The sequence below is a fragment of the Herpailurus yagouaroundi genome, unplaced genomic scaffold (assembly GCF_014898765.1).
Source record: "Herpailurus yagouaroundi ecotype Mexico unplaced genomic scaffold, PumYag 160, whole genome shotgun sequence".
NCBI classification, from domain to species: domain Eukaryota; kingdom Metazoa; phylum Chordata; class Mammalia; order Carnivora; family Felidae; genus Herpailurus; species Herpailurus yagouaroundi.
This window is the reverse complement of record NW_024412401.1, coordinates 52,689,961-52,715,350: the sequence shown is the minus strand read 5'-3', so window position 1 is coordinate 52,715,350 and position 25,390 is coordinate 52,689,961. Positions and strand designations below refer to the sequence as shown.

The 25,390-nt window shown below is 57.7% G+C and overlaps 1 protein-coding gene across 1 annotated transcript in view; it reads right to left on the bottom strand.

The window, feature by feature from the left end:
• Positions 1 to 3,170: 3,170 nt before the first annotated feature.
• Positions 3,171 to 25,390, bottom strand: part of LAMC3 (laminin subunit gamma 3) — a 57,127-nt gene continuing 34,907 nt past the window's right edge. The window contains exons 13-29 of the mRNA XM_040481197.1: positions 23,778 to 23,996; positions 21,689 to 21,877; positions 19,693 to 19,938; positions 18,679 to 18,832; positions 17,890 to 18,032; positions 17,232 to 17,410; positions 15,617 to 15,755; positions 14,396 to 14,601; positions 13,950 to 14,026; positions 13,327 to 13,461; positions 12,033 to 12,180; positions 10,873 to 11,016; positions 10,630 to 10,732; positions 7,951 to 8,150; positions 7,240 to 7,386; positions 7,040 to 7,139; positions 3,171 to 4,677 (exon numbers count right to left, since the gene is read on the bottom strand). Coding sequence (XP_040337131.1) covers positions 4,427 to 4,677; positions 7,040 to 7,139; positions 7,240 to 7,386; positions 7,951 to 8,150; positions 10,630 to 10,732; positions 10,873 to 11,016; positions 12,033 to 12,180; positions 13,327 to 13,461; positions 13,950 to 14,026; positions 14,396 to 14,601; positions 15,617 to 15,755; positions 17,232 to 17,410; positions 17,890 to 18,032; positions 18,679 to 18,832; positions 19,693 to 19,938; positions 21,689 to 21,877; positions 23,778 to 23,996 — 2,780 coding nt within the window. The 3' untranslated portion in view covers positions 3,171 to 4,426. The remainder of the gene's footprint in view (positions 4,678 to 7,039; positions 7,140 to 7,239; positions 7,387 to 7,950; positions 8,151 to 10,629; positions 10,733 to 10,872; positions 11,017 to 12,032; positions 12,181 to 13,326; positions 13,462 to 13,949; positions 14,027 to 14,395; positions 14,602 to 15,616; positions 15,756 to 17,231; positions 17,411 to 17,889; positions 18,033 to 18,678; positions 18,833 to 19,692; positions 19,939 to 21,688; positions 21,878 to 23,777; positions 23,997 to 25,390) is intronic.

The window sequence follows — 25,390 nt, the reverse complement described above, 5'->3', positions numbered from 1 at the left end:
CGCGGTTTCCCCTTAAAGAAACTTGGGGACCATCTCAGTACGCACTTGCTGTTGGGGTGGCCTCAAGGATCCGATACCGTCCCGGCGGGCGGAGAGCCGGCGTCCACCCGCCGAAGCTGTTAAGTCGCCGCGGCCCTTTGCGCAGCACGCGCTCGTGGAAGGCAGGCCAGATCTTTATTTTTAACCCTCGGAAGAAAACTATGAAAGCTTTCAGGCCGTTTTGTGTGGTTGCTTTTCTGTTTGTAATGACACAGTGTCACTAGGACATCAGTGATACCTGAAGTCAAGTCGGGATGCTTTCCTGTTTTGTTACTAAAATCTATTTCTTTAAAATGTTTTCGCTTGAGAGAGAGTGTGTAAGTGGGGCAAAGGGGCAGAGGGAGGGGGAGAGGGGAGAGAGAGGGAGAATCCTAAGCAGGCTCCTCACTCAGTGCAGAGCCCGATGCTGGGCTGGATTCCGAGACCCCGGGATCATGACCTGAGCCAAAATCAAGACTCCGTGGCTCAACCTACTGAGCCACCCAGGTGCCCCTGAAATCTATTTCCTGGGCACTCACTGTGGCGCACAGCCAGATCAGTACAGGATATATTTATGTTATTTAATTCTCAAAGCTCTATGAAATCGCACTGGCTGTTCCCATTTTGCAGAAAAGTCAGGAAGCCGAGGCCTGGCAAGCCCACTGCGATGATAAATAAACCGCTAGCTCCTGGAAGAGTGGGGCTCAGGGCGCAGGAACCGGGGACTAGTTAACAGGGAGGGAATGAAGTCTCGCGTCCAAATCAGGACATTTCTGAGAGTGAAGGGTGGCAGCCATAGGCACAAACAGGGACTGTCCTGGGCAAGACGGCACACTTGGTCACCAGTGATGTCCCTCCCCTCCCCCCCACAAACACACATCCAAACACACACAAAAGAAGCATGTCCCTGGGGATTGGATCTGGGAAACCTCCTTCCTCACAGACTTGCCTTGTACGTCTTGACCCCTAGGGTTGGGATCCTGGGACCAGCTGGCCATCTTTTCTTCTATTTGTCCCTAGGGGAGGAAGTGGCCAGGCTGTCCCAAGGAAGGGGGCAGGACAAAAGGGAATGTCCCAAGGTGGGCTAATGCCAAGGGCAGCAGCAGTTCAGGACCCCACTTCCCCAACTCAGTGAGCACCTGCTGAGTGAGCATCACCGATGCCCATTTGCCCCTGGGGTTTGGATCTAGCCAAGCCGTGTGACCTTGGGCAAGGTCCTCAAGGTACTTGCTTGAGCCTCAGTGTCCTGATCTGCAGAATGGAGGAGACAAGCGCCTCTCACCAAGCAGGGGCTGTTATAACTTTTATGACTTTTTGGGGTGTCGTAAGCAGGCAATAGAAACTTGCAGGGGAGAAGGGCTTAGGAGCTACGACCCGTGGTTGATGGGAAATATTCCACCTGGAGGCCGGACGAGGGAGCTGACCTGGAATGCGGCCCTCGTAACACACTTCCCAGTCCAGGCTCGGATGGCCCGTTGCCCTGGCCAGTTGCGGTGGTCGGCCCCATTAGCCTCTCTGCAGGGCTGAGGCCACCCCACCTTCCAGTGCTCAGCCGCTGGGCTGCATTGCCAGCCAGATGTGCAACAGCTGTTGCCACATTCCACCCAGCACAGCCCCACCTCTGGGCCAGAGAGTGGCTCTGTATACACCAGGCATGACCGGACCGCGTGAGTCATGAGACGTCAAGCCTGAAGTACGTCACCATGGAATGGAGAGGAGGCCTGTTCTCCCCCCCCACCCCCACCCCCCGCTCCCATTGGGATTCTGGGACTGGGCTTTGCTGAGTCCCACAGCTTGAGTGGCTAGGGGCTTAATGCCAAGAGCAGGCATCAGAACGGCTGTGTGATCTGTCAGCAGAGAAGGCGGGTGTTGGGGGCGAGGGGCCCGAGGGCATCAGACCCTATCCCAGAGATCTTCAAAGAACCTTCCTCTCCTTTCCCCACTGATACCAGACACCAATCATCAAACTCACTGTAGAGCAATGGCCTTCTGTTTTGGCCCCCTTGCCCCTGTCCTCCCTCTCAAATCAATCAAATCACTCCCCAGGTCACTGGTGTCCCCCCCCCCGCCCCCACACACACACCCCTCACCCTCCGTGGCCTTGGCTCTCAGGTTCTCTGTGGAGGAGCGAGCGTCTTCTCTGAATGCCCTCCCCCAACAGGATCAGGAGAGGGTACAGACAAGCTCTCGCTATATAGCCTTGCACCCAGAGACCCCTGTTATTCTGAATGGGGGGGGGGCCTGGCCTAAGCTGGGTCCATCTGTCAAGAGAAGGTGGGATCAGGGCAGTTTCAAGCTCGTCTCTGTTTGACCTGACGACATGTAAACCCAGGAACTATGGTCGGAGGGGAGGGGGGAGGCGATGGAGTGGGCTTGTCTTCCATCAAGCTCGGGAAAAGCAGAGAAAACTTCTCTGTGGGGAGAAAAGACAGAGGCAAACACGGAAGGAGAAGCAGAGGCCGAGGCCAGGGAAGAGGCGGGAGGGAGGGGACAGGAGAGTCCCCACCCTGGGCTATTCCGAACCAGATTCTAGAAGGTCCTCCATATCCTCCCAGCAAACTCCCCTTTTTTACTTAAACCGACCCGAAAGGGGTTCAGGCTACATGGCCAAACCGTATATGCTCCATAGTCCGTTCTACCCACACAACCTGGCTTCCTGGAGTGATCCGTGCTGGCCAGGCCTCCACCCTGCAAACCCTGAGCTATGGAATGTTCCCGCTGTCTCCCCACCCTTTGAGGCCTGGCCCAAAGCCCTCCTTCTCCTCCTCATTGGGGTCGCTCCCTGGGCCTTCTTGTGCCGGCGGACACGTGATTTTGAGTTCACTGTTTCCTGCCCCAGAGGTCAGCAGAGGGCCCCTCATGCTCCCCTAGACGTTTCCCGGTAACCCCCTGCAGCAGAGAGGAGAGAGTAGGTGACTATGGTCACAGGACCCCAGCAAAGCCCTCGCCATGGGGAGACCCCGGCAAAGCCAGTGAGCTCAGCTCTTGCCACCTTCCTGGTACTGCACGGGCGCAAGACAGATCACGGAACATTCTCGTACCCACCCATTGGGTGCTGGGTGTGCGCATCCACGTGCCAGGGTAGTGAGTCGGCACCCACAGCCAGGGCCCCTGCTGCGAACCAGCAGGAGAAGACCAGAGGCATGCCGCCCAGCGGGTAAAGGGGTCCTTTATTTTCACATTACACAGAGCTGGTTCATGCTGCTGCCAGTGCCCCCTGCCTGGGGTCAAAAGAGCCATGGGAGGGGTGGTGGGTCCCCTGAAGCACCTGTCCCAGGGCAGACGGTCTGCTGTCTACCAGGAAGAGGGCCCTGGGAAAGGGGCGGGGCTCTGGGAGAAAGTACCAAGAATTCTGGACAGAGGCTGCCAGGGGGGGCCTGGCCACAGGGGGACCGGACCAGAGTGGCAGCCAGGCCTCCACACCCTGCAGGGGCCTCCCTGGTGGCAGGTGGGGCCACAGGGCCTTAGGGTCAGTGTCAGTCAGTCAAAGGCCAACTGGGGTCATGGGGTTACAAAGAGGAGCTCCCACATGACCCCAATCTCCCCGACTCAGGCCCCTTCAGGCCCTTGAGGCGCAGCTTTTTTGGACGGGCCACAGGCCGAAAGGTGCACTGGGGCCCAGGGCATGTGATTCCCAGGATCTTCAGAACAAAGTATTCTACAAAGTCAGTGGTAGCCGTGCAGGGGTGGGCCATCCTCCCAGCCGGCCGCACAGGCTGCGCCACGGCCCCAGGAGTCCCCGGGCCTCAGGCTCCACTGCTGAGACCACCCCCCCCTCCTAGGATCTGGTCCCTCGGCTGCGCTGAGCTGCTCGAGGGTGTGTGTGTGTGTGTGTGTGTGTGTGTGTGTGTGTGTGTGTGTGGCGGGTGGGAAGCTGTGGGACAGGGGGTAGCTCTGGGGCTGGGGGCTCTGGCTCTTGCGGAACCCCACCCCGATCTCTGCAGATGGCCCCCCTCAGCCTCTCAAGCACCGACTCGGCCTGGGTCCTTGCCTTCAGGAGCCAAGAGTGGGTATGTTAGTGCCAGAGGGTAGCTAACATAACTCCTCCAGCATCCAGAGCTCAGTACTTGACTGTGGACCGACTGTAACGTGGGCACGGAGAGAGGGACTTGCATGCGTGTGCGCGTTGTGTCCACAGGTATTGTGGACGTGCTATTGACACCGCGGTGTGCGTGTTTGTGCGTCACGGCACGGGAGTGTGCGCCGATGGTGGTGGGCACGGCCGCCTGGGTGAACCGTGTATGTACCTCCACGCTGGCGGGAACGGAGGGGATGCAGGCATGGACTTGGAAGGCGACGTGAGGATCCCCTTGGGGTGGGCACACCGAGCAGCAGGCTGTGGCGGGTGCACCTGTGGGGTGCGTGCGCGTGCCCAGGCTAGGGCCGCAGCGGGGGGTCTGGGCGGCCCTCACCGCCAGCTGGCACAGCTCTTGGGCAGGCTCTGCAGAATGGCCTCTAGGTTCCGCTTGTCGGCACGGATCTCCGCGAGGTCATTCTCGAAGCTCTGGATCTGCAGCTCCTGCTGCTTGGACTCCTGCTCCAACAGCCTCAGTTTCCCCTGCAGGGCCCCCGGCGGGCTCAGCCGCAGCCTCAGGCGCTCCAGTGCCCACTGGGTCTCGTTCAGGGCCTGGGCTGGGGCTTGGTGGGTGTCCAGTGACCCTGCAGAGGGGCACAGACGGCCTCAGCACAGGCCAGCTCCCCTGCAGGCCCCAGAGGCCTGTTCAGCCCCCATCCCGGAGACCCTTGCCAGCCCAGAGTTTCCAGGATCCTGACTGCCCACAATCTACCAGGAAAGCAAGGGACCCAGAGAGGGCGGTGTGCCTGGCCGGGGCACCCCACCGGGTTCACGGGAAGGCTCTGAAACTTTCCCCCTGGGCAGCCCTGGGCAACTGTTCATCTTTGTTGCTGATAAAAAGAAGGCTCTGTGTGCATCCTGAGTCCACTTCCCAATGCCAGTGTGTGCGCACAAGGTCCCCGTGATTCCTGCTGGCTCCCCCCACATACCATTGTTGATTTACCAAGAGCACACATTTACAGGTACACCTACGCTGGGATGTGGACGGCCACTGGGGCAAAAAGCAGCATCTCTGGCATTAGATTGAGGGCTGGGAAGCAGGCAGTGGGGTTTCGTCCTGGCCCAGCACGGATTAACTCTGTTTCTTGGAGTTAAGGACTTCCCAGAGCCTCTCCAGGGGTACAACAAGGAGGTGGGGGCCTGGCGCTCAGATTTGAACTTGCTGGTGGTGGCGGAGTGCAATCTGCAGTCTGGCCCCTGTCACCTTGTCATTTAAGGGTGACATTCAACAGGAAGGCAAGGCTCAGGCAGGCGGGAGAGTAGTGGGGAGGGGGAAGGAGGTTCTAAATGGCTTCTAATCCCACGGCATCCCCATGGGCCTAGGGCTCTCGCTAGCCCTGAATTTCCCGGGCAAGGAGGGTGGCGGTTGGAGGGCAGGCGGTGGCAGGAGCTGAAACAGGGGCAGGAAGAGGCAGAGGAGAGCCGAGCCCTGCCAGCCTGGGCAGGTCCTGCTCCCTGCAAAGACCTCGAGAGGCCCCACCATCCACAGGGAAGTCCAAACTGCCCGGCCTTCTAGCAAATTCAGGTTCAGGCTGCCGGCACACTCCACGTGCCCCTCTGGGGCTCCCAGGCACCGGGGTGGGGTCCAGCTGCGGGCTGTCCACTCCTGCAGCCCCAACTCAAGCACGGCACCGGCACGAGCAAATAAATGATCGCAATCGCCAAAGCAGCTTTACCCTCACAGTGCGCTTGCTCTGTGCTGGGCACTGTGTCCTGTACTCCGGGTCCTTGGCGCTGGGTATGGACCGGTGGCTACAAGGGGGCACTCTGAATTGGTTAGACCCGCGTGTGAACCTCAGCTTCCCCACCGCCTGGCTGTGGGGCCCTGGGCACACCGTTTAAACTCTCCGAGCCTCAGACTGCCCATCTGCAAAATGGCAAGCGAATCTGTACCCTTGCCTCGAAATCGGAGAATGAGGATTCCAGGAGATCACGTGTGCAAATAGCTTAGCGTGGGCCTGGCATATGCAGGCAAAACGCAGAATGTGGTGACTCTTGCCCTTATTAATAATGATAAATGAAATGCCGTACGCGGGTGAGCCTGAGGACGTGACACTAAGGGACAGAAGCCAGCCACAGAAGGACAAATGCTGTGTGAGTCCACTGACAGGAGGTCCTTAAGAGTGTTAAGTTCATAGAGACCGAAAGAGAACAGGGAGGGCCAGGGGCTGGGGGCACAGGGAATTCACACCCCATGGGTGCAGAGTGGTTGGGGGGTTGGAAGGCGGGAAAGTTCTGGAGACAGACGGTGGTGATGGCTGCAAGACACTGTGAATGTGCTGAAGGCTTAAAGATGGTCACAACGGCAGATTTTACGTTATGTGTATCTCACCACAATTTTCCCCCCACCCCTTCCCCTGCTCCGAGGCCTCCGTGCTTTGGTGGGGGCTGTCCCCCTCACCCTGAAATGCCTCCTTACTGAGGCTCTTCTCGATTCTTCCTCCTCCTTGAGAGCTGCTGTTGACGGACCCGCACCCCACAGCGTGGCAACCGCCTCTAAGTGACCCGAGCGTTACTCCCATTTCACAGATGGGGGAACTGAGGTACAGAGAGGCAGAGTGGTTTTCCCAAGGTCTCACGGCCAAGCCCCAGCACATGATCTCGATGCCAGATGGCTTCTGTGACATCCTCTCTCCTCCTCTGAAACCCTCAACACTCAGGGCCGATCTGCCCCTGTGGTACCCACACACGTTGTGTGTGTGATGAGTTTTCCGTGTCTCCCTCCCCACCCCCCAGACTAGTGGCCCCTGGGGGCACACAGTGAATGGACACCAGCCCCACCTCGCATGGGGGCCTGGGGCTGTTACAAATGCTCGTGGCTGGGGAGGAGGGGGAACCCTGTGTAGACGAGGGCAAGGAGGAAATCTCTAGGACTGAGCCTCACAGAAGGTCCCCGAGGTGCTCCAGGGACCCAGGGGATCCGGGCCCAGCCTTGGGTCTCCTTACCCAGCCTGGCGAGTAGCTCCAACAAGGCCCGGACGTCCTCTTCCAGGGACGTGCGCGATTCCCAGATCTGCCGCTCCACGGCACGCAGCCCGGCACCCACCTTGGGAGGGAGGGAAAGCTTGAGCGGCGCCCTGCTGGCTCCGGGGCCAGAAGGAAATGGGGGGGGTGTGTGTGTAGGGGGGGGGTCTGGGCCCACGTACCTGCTCAGCTTCCTCCAGCTCCTGTCGGCGGGTTTGTGAGGCTAGCACCTGCCGCGAGGCCTGTCGGAGCGTCGCCTGCGCCTGGCTGGACAGCCGGCCTGCCCGGCGATGCTCCTGCTTCCCGTCCCTCAGCAAGGCCCTGGCGAGCTGGGGGGTGGGCAGCAGAGGCAGGGAGAAGAGGGGGAGTGGAGTAAGTCCTTTCAGAGGTAAGGAGCACGTCCAACAGTAACGCCAAGCAGTCATCGAATCGCGCACCAGATCGTTCATTCATTCCACAAGCGTGTCCCGGGTGCCGGCTACACGCACAAAGTCAGTGGGGGCTGGGGGAGGCACCTGGGCTAGACTTCGGCCCCGGTTCAAAAGCAAGAGCCTAGAAGTTTGGGGAGCAGAGCCCAGCAGATCTAGGTGAGGTTCCTGGTCGCGTGATTTAAGTTCCTACACCGGGCTGGTACTCAGGGTCCCCACCTGTCCGACAGGGACAACAGTGACACCTGTTTGTCGAGGACTCAACAGCTTGAATGACGCTCCAGGGCTCAGAGCCTGGGAACCACTGAGCCCTCAGGAAGTGTGGAGCATTCAGCACTGTGTACACGGAACGGGGCAGATCTGTAGGGACTACGTTTAACCTACACAAGGGCAGCCCTTGTATGATAGCCCACCCACAGGCCCAGGAGGCAGGGACGTCACCGCTGTCACATCGGTGGCCCTGACCTTAGCACTGTCCTCGGCCAACGTCTTCGCTTCACGGCCCTTCTTCTTGGCACTGGAGGAGACAGACGCCGCATTTCCCAGCATCCTCTCCGCCTGCTTGGTCTTCTTTTTCAAGTCTGGAAGGAGCCTGCCCCTGACCACGCCTGCCTTCCTCCCCAGCGTGGCCCGGTCCTTGGGCGAAGGAAACTGCTGCTTCATTCCTGCAAACCCGGGACAGGCTGGGTCAGCGGGGCGGGCTCTTGGCTCATGACCCTCGAGGGCCAGTCACCACCAGACGCCCGGCCCTCAGATGACGTGAGTGGAGGCTCGAGACGCAGGAGACACACGTGTAACCTTCTCAGGCTCGTCTGGGGAACAAACGAATCATCAGCGACGCATACTGCTCGGTGAATGTAAAGATTCGCATTATATCGTGAAATTTATTATAATCGCAAAAGTTCACGGGGCACCTGCGTGGCTCAGTGGGTTGAGCGTCCGACTTTGGCTCACGGGTCGTGAGTTCGAGCCCCACATCGGGCTCGCTGCTGTCAGCACAGAGCCGGCTTCGGGTCCTCTGTCCTCCTCTCTCTCGCCCCTCCCCCACGCACACGCTCTCAAAAATAAAGAAACGTTAACAAGTGGATAAAAATGAATATACAAAATAAAATCACAAAACCACACGGTGTTCAGTGCCTGGGCCAAGGCTGGGAAGTCACCCTTGGCCGATGGGGAGTCACAGCACAGGACCCAGCAAATCCACTCAGCTCTTTGTTTTTGCGTCTCATCGGTTTCTAAAAGGGCTTTAGGCAACTTACAGTGATAGGTAAGTCAACGACTGGACCGCTAAAATGAAAAACCAAGGGCCATAAGTAATTGGGGGGATGAGGAAGGGAAAAAGAGGGGTGAGAAGTGCCAGAAAATTAGGCTAAGGACGTGGCAGGCAGTGAATGCTCTATTTACCTCTGAGCTTCCTAGCAGCCAAGATAAAAAGACAGGTATTACAATGTGCATAGGCTTTATTATCTAATCAGAAGTAGTTTCCCTCTGTAAAGAAGAGAGACTTTCTCCCTTCCTTTCAGATAAAATTCTAAGGGAAATCAGGAATACTGATTATAGTCAAATTTTTGAAACAATCAAGCCTTCTAAGGCAGAATACCACATCCCTTTTCTGAAGATAATCCAGAAATAGGATCGACTTTGCTTCTCGTACACAAAATTGGGTGTTACTTAAAACACACTCCACGGAGAACTAACTTTATGGGGGTATTAACAAACGTCAGTAGAAAACATCAATTAAGCTTACATAAAAAGAACCAGTTTTCTTTAATGCAGGACTTCTCAGAGCCTTTAATGGGGGCACACTGTATGGCCTCAAGAAGGCGCCATAGTAGTGACATTTCCTAAACTTATTTGAACACAAACCCACTCTTGATAGATCATGTCTTGGGCTAATTCACCCCGTGAACTTTCCTTTCATCCTGAATGCCACCTGGGCACAGGCCAACGGGTAGTGACAGAGGGTGTCTCGGAAAAGGGGAAGGAAGGGGGGAAAGAACCTGGGGTTAAAGGTTTGCGATGAGTCCTTGTGTGGATCATAGTACTGCACCAGGGAGGCAAATTTCCATGCAGTATATCCAACAGTGAGAAGGTGATGCCCCGTGAGGTAGTGAGCACACAATCACTGGAGGTAGGCAAGCAGAGGGTGCGTGAGTCCCCTGCCCCCTGAAGGGGTTGCTTTAGCAACCCTGATCACTTTAATGTCCCCAAATCCGAATATTCCACCACCACGTATCATTGGATTTACATTTTCCTAAACACAACTCAGAGCCAAGTGCACAGGGCCACGCCTTCCCCATCGGAAGCCCCCGACCGGTGAGTGAGCAAGACTTCAGACCACAGAGGAGCCACAGAGGAGCCTAGACAATAGGAAGCACTGACCAGCTCACCCTCTGTCCCAGAGGCTAGGGGCCCCTGGCTGGAGCCACATCTCTCAGAGGCAGTGGGGAGGGTCGGGAAGGAAGTCTGTAGAACCGGGATCAAGCAGAGCCTGGCTTCCGGTCTCAGACCCCAAGGGGCCTCTGGCGCTGAGCGTGTTCCTGTTTTATCCAGCTCGTTGGTGCAGAGCCACGAATAAAGGGCAAAGAGGGGAATCCTAACACTGGACGGTTTCCATTTAGCACCTCTCTGACCCAGGGACAGTTACCACCAATCCCTTCCCTTGGTCTACACATCTATGAAATGCGACCACTTAAGCCTCATTTTCCTAAAGCGCAAAGGAAACCTGGACTGGCATCGACCCACACCCCCTTCCTAAGGAGAACTCTGCCTCCCTCCCTGCGGCCCCAGCTGAACCCTGGACGGTGGCAGCCGTTTGTACCAGGTGGCAGGACCCCCGGCCAGGGCAGATGAGACCAGGAACGGATAGTCGATGGCATCGGATTCGGCCCCGACGGGCTCCATGTGTGGTCTGATGGCTGACAGCCGTGTGGGTGAGTACCCGGTGAGAGGTGTGTGAGGCCATGTCAAGCAGCCCCGGGAGGGGTCCCGGCCGGGGGTGGGGGGAAGTGCTGCTTGGCTTATGCCCACGCAACTGGACTTCTGTCTCCTGTGGCCCGGCTGCCCCGGCTGAGGCAAGAGTCCAGGTGGCTGTCACGGGCAAACATGCATCAAGAAGCCCAGGGCTCGGCAAGGCACGCATACCCTCCAGGTCGGCCAGCAGGGTCCTGGCTCCCGTGACAGTCACCGTGGCAGCCTGGACGGATGAGGAAGCCCAGGTCAGGGCGGCTCTGGCCTGCTGGCGTAGCTGGAGAGAGAAGAGAGAGGCTCGGCAGGTGGGAGACACCGGAGGGATGGGAGGAACTATTTCGGGTCTTTGCCTTTCCCTCTCCTGGACACCCGCGGGGCAGCCCGGCCAGGTGCCTGCCTCAAAGGACATGAGCCCACCTGTGTGAGGGGCTCGGTCTTCCGCAGCACGGCCTGGGCGGTGGCCTGGAGGACCCCGGCAGCCTCGGTGACCACACGCTCTCTAGATGCAACTGTCTTCTCCAGGGCCTGTGCCTTCAGGCCCAGGGCCCCGGCCTCGGACTTCTGCAGGGAGATGATGGGCTCAGGCAGGGCCTGGCAGGAAGGTCCGTGGGGCAGATCCTCTACCGGGTGGGAGGCGCCCAGGGACAGGAATGGCGGGGATAGGGCTGCCTGTGGACCCCAGGAAGAAGGGGAGCCAGGGCGGGAGACACCAGGCTGGAGAACCTGTCTCAGACTCCAGCCCTACCCACTACTAGGAGCCAGGCCTCCCTGACCTGCATTTCCTTCCCCAGGTCCACAACCTCCGCTGAAACTTTGGGGCCAGACGTATTTCCAAATTCAGAATTTTCCCGACTTGAGAGAAGCAGAGCCGTGGAGGTGCTGAATATCATCTAACACCTTTGGTGGCATCCGGGGCCACGTTCAGGGCCAAACCCCTTAAAACGTGCATGTTACTCTTCACGTTTGGGGTGAGGGAAGCGAGGACCCCAAATATGCAGCTTCGGGCCAGGCAGGTTTGGCCCCCAGGGCATTTGTATAAGCTTAGTCTCTTTCTTAAAGCGCAGTTTCTGAGTTTTGGGGTTTCAGGATCACTGGGGAGATACGATGGAGCTGATTTGTCCGGAGGTGCTGAGGGCCACTTTGCATACTGTGCGTGAATCCGCTCCCGGCCCCCACGGACGCAGCCCTAAAATTACCTGAGGGGTGAGCTCTATCTCGCAGAGGAATGAACTGAGGGTGCCGGGAGGGAAAGTGACCTTGGCCAAGGGCACAGATCTGGAGCAGTGGCTCTGGGGATTTGATCCCATGTCCGTCTGGTGCCTTTGCTAATGCCACTATGGAGAAGACACCTGCCCTTGCTATTATTACCACAATCAACAACAAAGACCGGCCGAGCTCTAACTGTGCCAGGCAGGTGCTCTGCCAAGCCAGGGAGGTGGATTATCTCGTGTTCATCAACTGCCATATAGTTAAAAATAAGCCACATCGTCTGCCTCTGCCTGGGCCACACTGGTTTCCCAGCTGCCACATTCTCCGCCCCCCGCCCCATGCAGAGCTCCAAGGACGGCGGGGCTGACCAGTGCTGCAGGGGCGGCCAGCGAGGCTGGGCGCAGGGCTGCATCCGCATCAGCTTGCTGCGCGGCGGCCAGCGCCCTCCCAGCTTCGGGCAGCACCTCTGCCGCAGCCGTGCCCAGCGCCTTCTGGGCGGCCTGGACCTCCTGGTACCTGAGAGGAGACAGCAAAGGTGGCTCACAGGGCAGGGCACGGGGCTCTCCTTTCCTGTGGATGTCCCCCCCCACCCCCACAGGAGCCCTCTGGCAACCTCCCAGGCAGACCTGCCCTCTGCAGGGTTGGCACCCAGCAGCTGGCCCCGAGACTGGCCACTAACTCGGCCGCCGCTAACTCCGCAGCTTTCGAATGAATGGAAAAGGCAGCAGAGGCACCACATCGTTTCTTCACTCATTCAATTCAAACGCTCTCTTCTGAAGGGGCTTGGGCTTGGTTTCCACTCGAGAATCATATGTTTTGCAAATATTTGGAGCCTCTGGCTGCATCACGAAGAGGAAACTGCCTAGTGTTGGAGAAGGGACAGCAGCCCAGGCCTCCGCCTTGCCCTGGGGTGACCTTGGGCGTGTGGCTCTCCAGATAAATGGATAGCCCTGGGCTCTGAAGACCCTTAGCTTCAAGGTGCTGTAGTTAACCACCTAGAACAGGTTCCCTGTCCCCTCCAGCTACCCACACCCTCCCCTCTCCGCCCAGTCCACAGTGAGCACCGCTGGGACACAGACTCCCCCCTGCTGTCTCTCATCCCTTCCCCACTTCTCAGAGAGCCTGTGCTCCCACCCCTGCCCAGGGAGTGGGTCATGTGACCTCACCCACCCTACCCCCTGCCAGTGGGCTCAGGGCTGGCCACGTGGTCTGAGCTGGGCTAATCACATTCTCTCATCTAGGAAGTCAACTCGGGACTTAGTGAGGCCTTGCTGGGTCTCTCTTGACCCTTTGACTGAGGAGGACATAAGAGGGTCACCCAGAGGAGAGAAGCAGAGGCCAAGAAGGAAGCTGGTGCCTGAAAGGAGCTGCCTGTGGGGTCTGGGGTGGGGCTGGGGGACGCTGCAGGGGCAAGAAAGAGAGAGAGGTGCTGCTCTGGACCCTCCTGGTTCAAGTTCTCACCCCTCCTCTCCAGAGGCTGAGCTTAACCCCCAGGCATAAATGCGTTCTTGTAAGGTACCACCCCCAGACATCCCCACCCATCCACCCAGAGGGCGTCAGGACTTGGGATGGAAGCCAATTCTGGAACCAGCAGCCTCCAGCCAGGCCCCGTCAGCTGCAGGAGGCCAACTCAAGCTTCCACCCACACCCGGGAGGCCTCACCTGTCCTCCAGTTCCCGCTGGGCCTCCAGGGCCACTCTGCCCTCCACCAGACTCCAGAGAAGCGCATAACTGGTGTTGGAGGCGACCAGGGCCCTCCGCGCAGTGGCCTCAATCTTGGCAGTGGTGTCCCTGTGGCTGTACGGAAATGCCCATTTGACTGTCACCAGGAGCCAATGCAGAAGGGGGCCTGCACCCAAATCCACACCTCCCAGCATGTGGGACTCCCATCATCCCAAAGTCCAGCCCCAAAGGCCAAGTTCTTCTTCTCCCTCTGCTGGATGCACAACAAAGGCTGATGGGAAGGGACCCTCCCAGGGAAGGGGCCCACCCATGCCCCCGTGCCCGTTACATTGAGTTTATGGCCTGTTGTCCTGGCATAATGATCATTAGGGCCTCTTATCACACAAAAAAATCTCAGTTTGGACAATAATTATATGGTCACCCTCATAAAGACATCACAGAAGAGAGTGGTCAGGACGGCCTGGGTTTGAATCCAGGCAGAGGGGCATCTGTGCAGCTGATCCTGATCTGGGAACCCGCCCCTCCGCCCCCGAGAAGGACTGGGCTCCCTTCCAGACTGTGTGGGCAAGACCTCACCAGGCTCCCGGGGCCTGGGGCCTCACCTCCTGGCAAGGGCACGGGCCTCGGTGGCCAGGTGGCTCCAGGTGGTGGGCTGGCTGGACCCTTCCTGAGGAATCACCTTTAGAGAAGAAATGGAGAGGGGAGGAAGCTGATGGCCATCCTTGAAGAGCAAGGGCCCCATTTGGCTAAATTCCTGGTCAGAACTAAATTGTGCCAGTCATTTTATATACGCTCAAAGGTAGTCTCAAAATCAGCACCCGGTGAGCAGATCCCAGAACGTAGAAACAGCAGTGATGACACCCACCATTCATTCGATGGACATTCACTCTCCCCCTGGAACATGCCTTGTTCTAGGCAGACATTATGCCACTAATCAGCAGAAGGGGTGCTGTGTGACCCCCCTCCCCCATTCCGCAGATGAAACGGAGACTCTCCAAAGAGGCACAGCCCAGGCACTAGGTCACCAGGTGGGCCCAGGACGTGGTACCAGAGATCTGAGGACAAGGGCCGCCTGCAGAATCTCCTCCTCCGAGGACTCCAGCGCTGCATCTAGGTCCGCCAGCTGGATGCAGGTCTTCTCTGTTCCGGCCCGGGCACAGTGGACACTCCTGCTCAGCGTGCGCAGCTGCTCCCGGGCAGCCTTCACAGCACCTTCGAGGCCTGTCACCTGCTCCAGGAAGGCTTCCTGGGCTCCTGCATGAGTCCAGGGTCACAGAGCAGTTGATGCTTTACAACAAAGCACCCACCTTCGGGGGCCCCCATCTGTGCCTGGACTCTGCCTGGGCACAGCTTAGCTCTGTCACCAGACTTGAGCACCAACCACTACCAGTCAGCTCCAAGGGAAGAGCCTTCTCATTTTACAAATGCCAAGACTGAGGCCCCGAGAAGGCAAATCACGACCCAAGGCTTCCCACGTAGGAAGTCCGCCACAGATGAGGGACTGGAAGGAACTCAGGTCTGCTAGAGCCACAACAAGCAATTCCTGAATCTGAGACAGCAGAAATGCCCCCACCTTGAGTCAGCTCTGTGATCTGCAGTGCGGGTCGGTATGGTCGTTTTAACACACAGCATCTGGAAGCTCTCTGTTCTGATCATTAGTCTTGCTAACAAGTGCTCAGCTTACCTATGCCTGACTGCTAAAGGAGCATAAATGCTTATGAACATGAAATTATACAGAAGAGTCAATTCATTTTCAATACTTCCTAAATTGCGGTGTCCCAAGGCCAAATTCCACCTGGCTCTAATAACAGGTTTTTTTTTGTTTTTGTGTTTTTTTCTCACGTACTTGTTTATTTCTATTCTATACTGGGGAATGAGCAAAATGGCCAACCGTCAAGACAGCAGAAATGTTACCTGTTCAGCATCCGGGACAGCGCCTCAATGATTATTTGTTGCTTGATTGAACTAATGAGCTAACCCAACTCCTGTCCTCACCCAGCTTACAGTCCGGTGGGACACAGGGGATAGATGTTATAGTCAGTGACTAATAGAGTTACAAAGTACAACTGAGTTGGGGACATTGAAGGAAAGGCCTGGGGTGGGGACAAGGCTGTGTCATGGGAGGAGCCCACTTAGTTGGGGAGGACAGGCTCTCCCAGGGAGTGAGTTCTTCTAGGACGGAGCTCAGAGCCTTCAAAGCATCCTGAGACCAGAATGAAGGTCTCCAAAGGGGGTGTCTGATCAGCCAGCCATCCCGTTGCCTGCTCACCTTGCAGCAGACGTCCCTGGTAGACGTCTCCCCGTGGGGCCTCTCCCTGCAGAATGTGCAGCGGTCCCCAGGGCTCACTACAGTCGGACCCCTGCAGCCACCCCTCCATCAGGGTCAGCCTGGCCTTCAGCTTGGAAGCCTGGAGTTAGGAAAAGAAGGGCATGTGAGGCTGGTGGCCTGGAAGTCCTGTCTGCACACCTCTCCCCTGGCTTCTGTCCTGCCTTCCCTCCCTGATGGTCCCCTTCTCCCATCTTATCCTGGGCATCAAAGTTGAGGACACACCAGACCTTTAAGAACCAGCTTTTGCCCACCCTTCCTCATGGCGGTCCCTTCCCTTCTCACACCCGTGGCACCTGTTAGCTGAGAGAGGGATGGAAAGGGAATCCCCAGGAGAATCTGTCTGTCCTGCTATATTGCCACAGAGCAGGTGTAGGTGGATACAGCTGACTGAATGAGTATGCCATGCAATGCCTCCTAGCACTGTTTTTTTATTTATTTTTATTTGCATTTATTTATTTATTCTTTTTAAGTAGGCTCCATGCCCAACACGGGGTCTGAACTCCCAACCCTGAGATCAAGAGTTGCATGCTCTACTGACTGAGCCAGCCAGGCGTCCCCCAAGTCACATACAATGACTGCATTTATAGAGCACTTGCTAGGAGCCAGCCCCTAGCGGCTGCTGGCCACGCACCAGCTCTCGTTCAACTTGTAAGCACCCTAAGGGCCAGAAGATGCAGACCCTGAGCTCTCTCTTCGAGTCCAAAGTCCAGAATGTGCTGAGAAACCACAGGGCTTTCCATTCCTTATTTGGTGGCAAAATGAGGTTAAAAATATTCTAAACTCACTTAGAAGCAAAACCGTTCTGACCTAGGCTGTTGGTGGTCCTTATTTTTTATTGGGTGGGACCGTTTGTCTGTTTTCCTGCGGACACATCAATGGGTTTGACTGCAGGGACTGACCCAGACACTGCTGGGGGGGGGAGGGGGGTGGCTAATATTCAGCACCCATCATTGTGTCTTTCGACAGTATCACCATTCTGAAGGCTGGTCTCACCAGTTTCAGGTAAGGGGTCGCAGGCCTGTGTCCATTTTGGAGCAGGAGAGAGAGACGAAATTTACCCAAGCTGTTACCTGCTGCTGGGGACAACTAACGGGTTTGGAGAGGGGAACCCCAGAGGTCATGCTCCTCACCCCTGCCTCACACAAGCTCCCTGCTCAAAATTCTACTCGCACCCCGGAACTGGCCTGGCCCTCCTCCCGACCCTCCCCGCCAAGGGCCATCTATGGTCTCGTCGCCACTGAACTTGAGGAAGCGTGAGACCTGGGTCTGGGTGGTTGGGAAGGACACCCGGTGACAGGTGCTGTTCTCCTGTCCACTCAGGAGATAGGGACGAGCAGAGGTGGGGGTTGAGCGGGGCTGGCGTCAGCCAGATGGCTGGGTGAGCACAGGGAGAAGGTGACCAGTGGTTCCAGAAGGCCAGAGGGCCATGGGGAAGCAGTCATTTCCCGGTGCCCAGCACAGAGCTGGTGCTCACGGTGGTGGTGGGGGGGGGGGGTGTGAAGTGACGGGAGGTAGGTCGCGACGTCTTGGATGGGGCCTGGATGGGTGGGCTCACCTCCTCCTTCACCAGGGCGTAGCAGGACGGGCACTCCTGACAGTGTGTGCCACCGGCCGTGACGAAGAAGTTTTCCTGACAGTGATCACACTTGTACCCCACGAAGCCGGGCCTGCACAAGCACGTGCCGTTCTCATAGCATTGTGCCGAGGCGGCCCCCACCGGGGAGCACCTGCAGGCTGGGGGGACCGGGGCAGGTGGCGCTGAGGGCCCTCACATCAGAACCGCCAGGTCCCCTGCATCCTCACAGCTGGCTACTCCAGACCCCCCGCCCCCCGCCAGAGGTTCAACCACATTCCTGAGTCCTTCCTGGGAGACTGAGTCAGAAGGTCGGAGGTGACAGCTGACTTATTTCAGTGTCCCTGGGTCTGAGAACCCGCCATGTTTAGGAACTGCCATGCCATCCGGTCATACGAATATGGAAACCAAGGCCCAGAGAGGTAACCCGATGGCCTCAGCACAGAGGAATTTAGCAGTGGAGCCTGGGACTCGATTTTTGGTCCCCTACACTCCCTCCCTCCATATTTCTATGGCTGCTCTTAGAAGACAGGCCTCCACCCGATCCTTTACTCTCTTGCCACGTGGCTGGTGGCCCCTCGTTGCCCAGAGACCTCAGGCCCCACCTTCTGGGTGGCCGGGAAGCACCCAGCTTCCTCACCTCGGCATCCCTTGATGGAGAAGCCGAAGAAACCCAGCTGGCATCTGTCGCAGGCCTGGCCCTCAACGCCTGGACGACAGGGGCACTGCCCGGTCTTGGGGTGACACCGGTCCTCCTGGGAGCCCAGCGGGTGACACTTGCAGCTATGACAGGGGAAGGGACCGGGTCTGAGACAAGCGGCCGGGACTGCAGATCACATCCTCTGCACACCAGGCCCCATCTCGAAGTCCGTACATGTCAAACAGCTTTCCCCAAGCTGTGCCCCCGGGGAAGCACAGGCTCACAAAATGCCACTCCCTCCCCTCCCCACAGAGGCTATGGGGACATATAAATCTTGGAGACTATACCCCTCTGTTGGGAAGTCACAATGCAACTAGCATATTAAAGGCTCTGAGGAGTCTTGCAAGGAAGAAACCTGTTTGTTTCACCGGGCATTTCCCTGGAGCCCTCCACTGGTCCCCAGAGGCACGAAGGGGCTGTTGTGGCCAAAAAGGTCACCAAGCAACAGCGTCACTGAGAAGGGAGACAGAGAGCAAACCGGCCCCCCCCCCGGCCACCTGGACATCCCTTAGGGCTGTTCTTGGCCCACATCCTGGGTTGGCAGGGCCACGAGTCTGACCCCCAAGGGACCATCCCTTTGTCCCCCTTTGGTACAGGGCACGGTGTACCTGGCGGGGAGCCTGGGATGGCACATTCCAAGCCAGATCCCTCTCTGGAGGCTGCCCGGGACGCCCTCCATCCTGGAGACACTCCCAGGGAGAAGGGCGCCCACAGCCTCACCCCACTCACCTCCGGCAGCCCCTCCCGGGCCGGAGGTCATAGAAACCGGGGCTGCAGTGGCTACAGTCCCGTCCCGTCACATGAGGCAGGCAGGTGCACTGGCCGCTCGCCGGGTCGCAGGGTCTCTGCTCACTGACTGAGCCCCCCGGGTTGCAGCTGCAGGCTGGGGGTGGAAGCAGAAAACGGTGTTGGGGAACCAGGCAGATCGCCATCCAACCTTTGGGGGCCCAGGAGAAGATGGGGCGCACACAGAGATGACTCACATTCGGCCCAGACGCCTAAGCTGTTTCTGGAAAAAGGCTCTAGGGCCGGGCTCAAATCACAACCCATCTCCTACGTCCTTGGAGAGACAGCCTAGAACCATCATGGAGGCAGAGGGCTCTTCTGAGCCTGCCCTGAACCCCCGCTGGCTGGAGAGAAAGCCAGAGACTTGGCCAGGGAGTCGTGGGTGGACCTCTGTACCCACTGTCTCGGGTCACTTGACCCTGCCCTCCTGGGCTCTATAAAACAAGAGGCCAGCAGGGTGCCGATAGGTGGCACGTGGAGAAAGGGTTCTGGAGCAAGTAAGTTTGGGGGAAATGCTGAACTTCTCCCTGAGCATTTCTGGAAGCCCTCCACGGGCCGAGGTATGGCCCTCTGAGTGGGGACAGAGGGCTGAGGGTGAACCCAGGCGGCGGAGAGGAACACCCTGATGGGAGCCCGGGGGGGGGGGGGCGTGCAGCACAAATGTGCTGAGTGCCGTGGCCATGGAGGTCCGTCATCGGCGCTAACTGCGGAGCTGGAGGTAAGTGCTAAATCATCAAGGCAAAAAATAAATAAATAAAGCACAGGCTCAGTTGATTAGATCAAGGCTGAGAGAGCCCTTGGAGGAGAGCAAACCCTTACCACACCTTTCAGACAAAGAAACAGAGCAGGTGAGTAATCTGCCTAAGGTTGCACAGCCCCGTGGAGTTGATGGCTAGAGCTGGCGGAGAGGGGTCCCACCACGCGCCCCTCACCGTGGGTCGGGAGGTGGGTACTCACGCGTGCATTTGTCTGTGGGCCGAGGGGCCAGGGCGCTCCCGTAGAAGCCTTCCTCGCAGCGCTCACAGTGGGCACCTGTCGTGTTGTGCAGGCAACGCAGGCAGCGGCCAGACTGGGGGTCACAGTTGCCCACGGCGTTGGGGTCTACGTTCCCATTGCACTGGCACCGCCGGCAGGGCTGGGGGGCCCCAGAGAGCCCCAGAGGGTCCCCAAAATAGCCGTCATCACAGATCTCACAGCGCCGCCCTGGGGAAGGGAGGGGGCTGCACGTGGAGGCGCAGGCCTGAGGGAGGGGGCTGCTGGGTCTCCACAGGGGTGGGGGGGGGGGGGGGGGCGGCCGTGAACCAAAGCGAGCGGCCCTCGCGTCTCCTTGTGGATCAGAGCGAGGGCCCCAGGGCCAGGGCCCAGCTCAGCCATCAGCTGGCTGTGCGGTCTAGGGCAAGCTCCTGGGCCTCTCTGAACTCCGGCTCCTCATCTACAAGGCGGGGACAGTAATGCAGCCGCCGCGGAGGACCGGGGAGAGGGCTTGGTGAGATAATTTGTGCAAAGCTCTTAGCACAGCTCCTGGTGCGACAACAGTAGTGGCCGTCACTGCCTGCTCATTGTCATCACCCTCCTTGTCACCCCGCCAGCCATCCTCTTCGCCAGTGAGGCCCTCGGGGTGCTGGTGGGATGAGGGGGGCAGGGCTGGCGCCCACCCAGGCGACCTTCCCAGGGGTTGTTTCCTCTACACACAGCAGTGCCCTGCTCCCCCCACCCCCAAATCCCCCTCAAGCACCTCTCCGCCTGGGCCAGACTGAACTTCTCTAACTTTCCACATCCACCTCGAGTCTGCAGACCAGGGGAGCCAGAAAATGTGGGGAAGGTTATGGAACAGAGGCGCAGCGTGACGGCAGGGTGGGGTGCAGGGTCCTCCCGTCTTGGGCCCCCTGCCCCCTTGCTGCTGCTGGCCCTAGGGGGAGCTGCTTTCAGAGCGGTCCCCTAGCAAAGCAGGCACGTGATAGGACCAAATGGACCTCAGGGCCGCCGGACACAAAATCAGATGTCTGAGAACCTTGGAAACATTTATGTCAAGTGAAATAAGCCAGTCGCAGAAGGACAAACATTGGATGGAAGTCACTTGTACGGGGTCCCCGGAAGAGTCAGATACAGAGAGACAGGAAGTAGGACGGTGCTTATTAGAGGCTGTGGAAGGGGGGTGGGGGTTGGTTCCGATGACAAATTTTATGTTACATATTTTTTGCCATAACTTAAGAGATTAATAATGGAGTATGCCCCCCCAAAACACGTGGAGTTGTAGAAGCGGGTGGATTGTAGGGTATGCGAATCCTGTCTCAAAAGAGGTATAAAAGAACCAGATGTCGAGGGTGGCCCTGGGTCCTGGAGTGGGGGGTGGGACAGTTTCTGCCTTATACAACATCTGGCAACGTGTTTTAAAAGCTCAGAGTGTAATCAGAGACTTTCCTCCTTCACCGCGTATCAGAATTAGCCAGAGCACTTGTTATGAATACAGATTCTTAGGTTCTGTGTCAAGCTAGCAAGCCGGGCTCCATGGGGCCAGGGCCCAGATGGGGGTTTTCAAAAACTCTCCTCGGGGCGCCTGGGTGGCTCAGCTGGTTAAGTGTCCAACTTTGGCTCAGGTCATGAGCTCGCAGTTCGTGGGTTCGAGCCCCGCGTCGGGCTCTGTGCTGACAGCTCGGAGCCTGGAGCCTGCTTCGGAGTCTGTGTCCCCCTCTCTCTCTGCCCCTCCCCTGCTCGCGCTCTGTCTCTGTCTTTCTCAGAAATAAACATTAAAAAAAATTTTTTTTAAAAAGAACTCTCCTGGAAATGCTCAATGGCTCAAGTTCTGCCAGGGACCTATGGCAGCCGGGAGCCCTGGTCACGTTCTGAGAGGTCAGGCTAAGCTGGGCCTTCCCCAATCTGTCACACTCCAAACCCAGGACCCCGCTCCTGGAGCCCAGGACAGAAGCAGAGCCCCTGAGCATGAGCCACTCACCTCTCTGGCCCGGGGGGCAGTGGGTGCACACTACCTCCCTGCTCTCTGGGATGGCTGTGCAGGCCGACTGTCCAGGGCACGGACAAGGCTGACAGTCATCGGCTCGGCCTCCGAAGGGGCTGCCATAGAAACCTGGCAAACAGCGCTCACAGGACGGGCCCTCGGTGTGATGGCCACACAGGCAGATCCCTGTGGGGCAAGAGAAGCACCTGGTTATGACTGCCCGAGCCCAGAATGCTCCAGAGACGGGGAGCATCTTGGTGGTCGGGCTCACAAGGCACACCCCCATGCAGAACTGAGGTGGAAACCTTCCAAGGTGGAGGCAGTTTGGCCTGGGGGTAAGAAAGTCCACCCTGGGTTCACGCCCACCACGTACTGACCCTGTGAAGCTGGGAAAACCATCTAACGCCCCGTGCCTCAGTGACCTCACCTACAAGATGGCCACGACAATGGCCCTGACCGCAAGGGTCTTTCTTTGTCAGGATTCAGCAGGATCATGCAGCCAGAGTACCTTGCATAGTCCCTGGCACCCAGCACGATCATTACTGTTACCGTTAGTATTTTGTTGTTTGAAACCTATAGCTGAACCAACAGATGACCTATCTGTGTTCCCACTCATGGTTTTCCTGCCCTTTCCTCTGTGGCCTCTTAACCTCAGGGGCCAAAAGACACAGACCCCTGGGGACGCGTGGGTGGCTCAGTCGGTTAGGCGTCCGACTCCGGCTCGGGTCATGATCTCACGGTCGGTGAGTTCGAGCCCTGCGTCGGGCTCTGTGCTGATGGCTCGGAACCGGGAGCCTGCTTCGGATTCTCCGTCTCCTCTCTCTGCCCCTCCCCCCGCTTGCACTCTGTCTCTCAAAAATAAACAAACATTAAAAAAAAAAAAAAAAAGAGCCACAGAGACCCGGGAGTCTGTTCCCAACATGATTTTGCAAAGAACAGGTTCACAGAAGCTGGCTGGTCTCATAGAACAGGCCCCGCCCTCCACTGGTTTCTCATGCTGGGGGATCTGCAAACCCCCTTCTCCAGCACCTGCACAGAGCCTGTGCCCTGGGGAAGGGAGGCCCCACTGCCAGGGCCTGAGTGAGGAGCCTGGCTGAGAAGGGCCCAGGGAAGCAAGATGCCCACCTCACCCCCCGCCTTCTGGGAGGCCCCGCAGCACTCAGCTGGGGCTGAGGTGAACAGGGAAAAGAGAATTCAGGGTAGACAAGTGAAACAGGGGGACCATCATGCCTGTGCTGCCTTCTACTGGTCCCTGACTCAGCCCAGATCCACACGCTCACTCCTTCTTCTCTCTAGCATGAGCAGCAGCGGCCACTCGGCCCATTTGACAGATGAGGACTTGCCCAAACTGAGCAGGAAGTCATGGGACGGCCGAGGGTTCTGAGGGATGACAGACTGGCCCCATGCCAGGCCTCCTTGGTCGGGGCGACCTGGACCAGCACGTGTTAGGATTACGAGGCCTCATCTGGGCTCGATTTGTGATGCCTGCCATGGCCAAGGAGGGGAGGAAGCCCCTCATGGACCGTGTGCCTGTCCCGACTGGCCAGGCCGCCGATTCCCAGGCTGCTGTCCTTTGTCTGCTCCAGTGTGGAGCCTGAGAGATGCTGAGCTTGCATTACCCTCCTCAGGGACCCCACCTGCTCCAGGAGGGCAGCGGGGCGCTGACCCTCTCGCTTCCGGTGTGAGAGGCCCACGGTGTGGAGAGAGGCCAGGGTCCGGCCCCCGTCCAGCACCTCCCACCTAGTGACCTGGGTCGAAGGCTCTCTCTGCCTTTCCTCTGCTGCTAGTGGGGTAAACAGCTGGCCGTAACCTTGCAGCGGGAGCAGCTCTGCCACCTGCTGGCCGTGCCGGCTCCCTGCGCCTTGGGTCCCTAAACTGTAAGACGGGTAATTGCAGGAATCAATGACACGGCGTGTAGAAAGGTGCCCGGCAGGGCACGCGGAGGAACTCGGGGACACCATTTTAGTAGTATCGCCCTCGGTGATCACTCACACATGCACACGGCTGACCCCGTTCGGGTCAGCACTCACCTGCCGCACTGGGTGTATAGCCTTAGGTGGCTTTGGGGTGGGGTGCCAGGACTCACCTGTGTGGGGGTCACAGGTGCCATGCTGGTTGCAGGTGCAGGGGACACAGCTGGTATAGGGACCCCCCAGTGGTGTCTCCCTCTTGTATCCTGGAGCGCAGGATTCACAGAACTGGCCTGTGTACCCTTTGGGACATGAGCAAGTCTCTACCCAGGAGGCTGGTGGGGAGAGCCCCCGCTGGGCTGACGTGAGCCGCACCTCAGTCAGGAATACCTGGCCTGCAGAACGAGGACAGAGGGGAAGAGAGTTACAGGCACACATTTCCCCCCCAAGACCTTCCTGTTCATACATGTAACAAGCAAAGGGTTATTGGCTCACAGATAAAAGGCAGCCTATGGGTCGATTATGATTTTTAAAAAGCAGACAAAGGAAAAATAGGCAGTGTTTTGAATTTATTTTTTTATTGAAAAATTTAAAAAAATGTTTATTCATTCTTGGAAAGACAGAGAGAGACAGAGCATGAGCAGGGGAGGGGCAGAGAGAGAGGGAGAGAGAGAGAGAGACACAGAATCGGAAGCAGGTTCTGGGCTCTGAGCTGTCAGCACAGAGCCCGACGCGGGGCTCGAACCCACGAACTGCGAGATCATGACCCGAGCCGAAGTCCAACGCCTAACCGACGGAGCCACCCAGGCACCCCCAAATAGGTAGTTTTTAATTTAGTTTTGTTTGTTTGATTGTTTTTTGAGAGAGAGTGAACAGGGGAAGGGGCGGAGAGAGAGGGAGAGGGAGAATTCCAGGCAGGTTCTGCGCTAACGGCATGGAGCCTGACGCGGGGCTTGAACCCATGAGCCATGAGGTCACGACCTGAGCCGAAATCAAGTTGGACGCTTAACCAACTGAGCCACCCAGGCGTCTCTTAAAGAGGGATTTTTTGAGAACAAGAAATGGATATGGCTGGGAATTTTCTGGAAAGCCATTCATTCTCGCAGCTTATCAGATATGTACATTTAAACAACCGTACCATTCATAACCCTCCGATTGGTAAGCATTTCAAGATCACGGACAGGGAAAGACAGTGTGGGGGACCCATGCCCAGGGATATAGGACTACAAATTAGGGGGCTCTGCTTTTAGTGAAGAGCGGTAGCTCCTATCAGGCCAACCCTCGCGCCAGAAAACAACTAGAAACTCAGGGCAAAATGTAACAACTATCCATTAACAACCAGAGCAGGTGGGCAGTAGAGAAGGGCGGACGCGTGTCCTGAGAACATAGATCGGTGCAGCATGTATCAAACGTGCACCCTTTGACCCAACACCTCACATTCCCACGTTGAGGGATCTGTGCTAAAGACAGACGCGCCCAAGGAGACAAAGACCCTTCCGTATTCCCTGTTCTCGGCAGCACCGTATGCAGAGTGGAAACGTGGAAACCGTTTCAACATCTACAAACAGAGGGACAGCTGAAACTCGGGAGCATCTATATTGCGGAACGATACGCGGTGGACGGACAGCCAGCCTTTTTCTACGTGTAGGACAGGTGACAGCCCCCAGGACACACGTTAGCTGAAAAAAGCAAGCGGCACCACATCAGACTGTGTGAGGCGTTAAAAAGCACAGATGTAAACACACACACACACACACACACACACACACACACACACACACACACACAC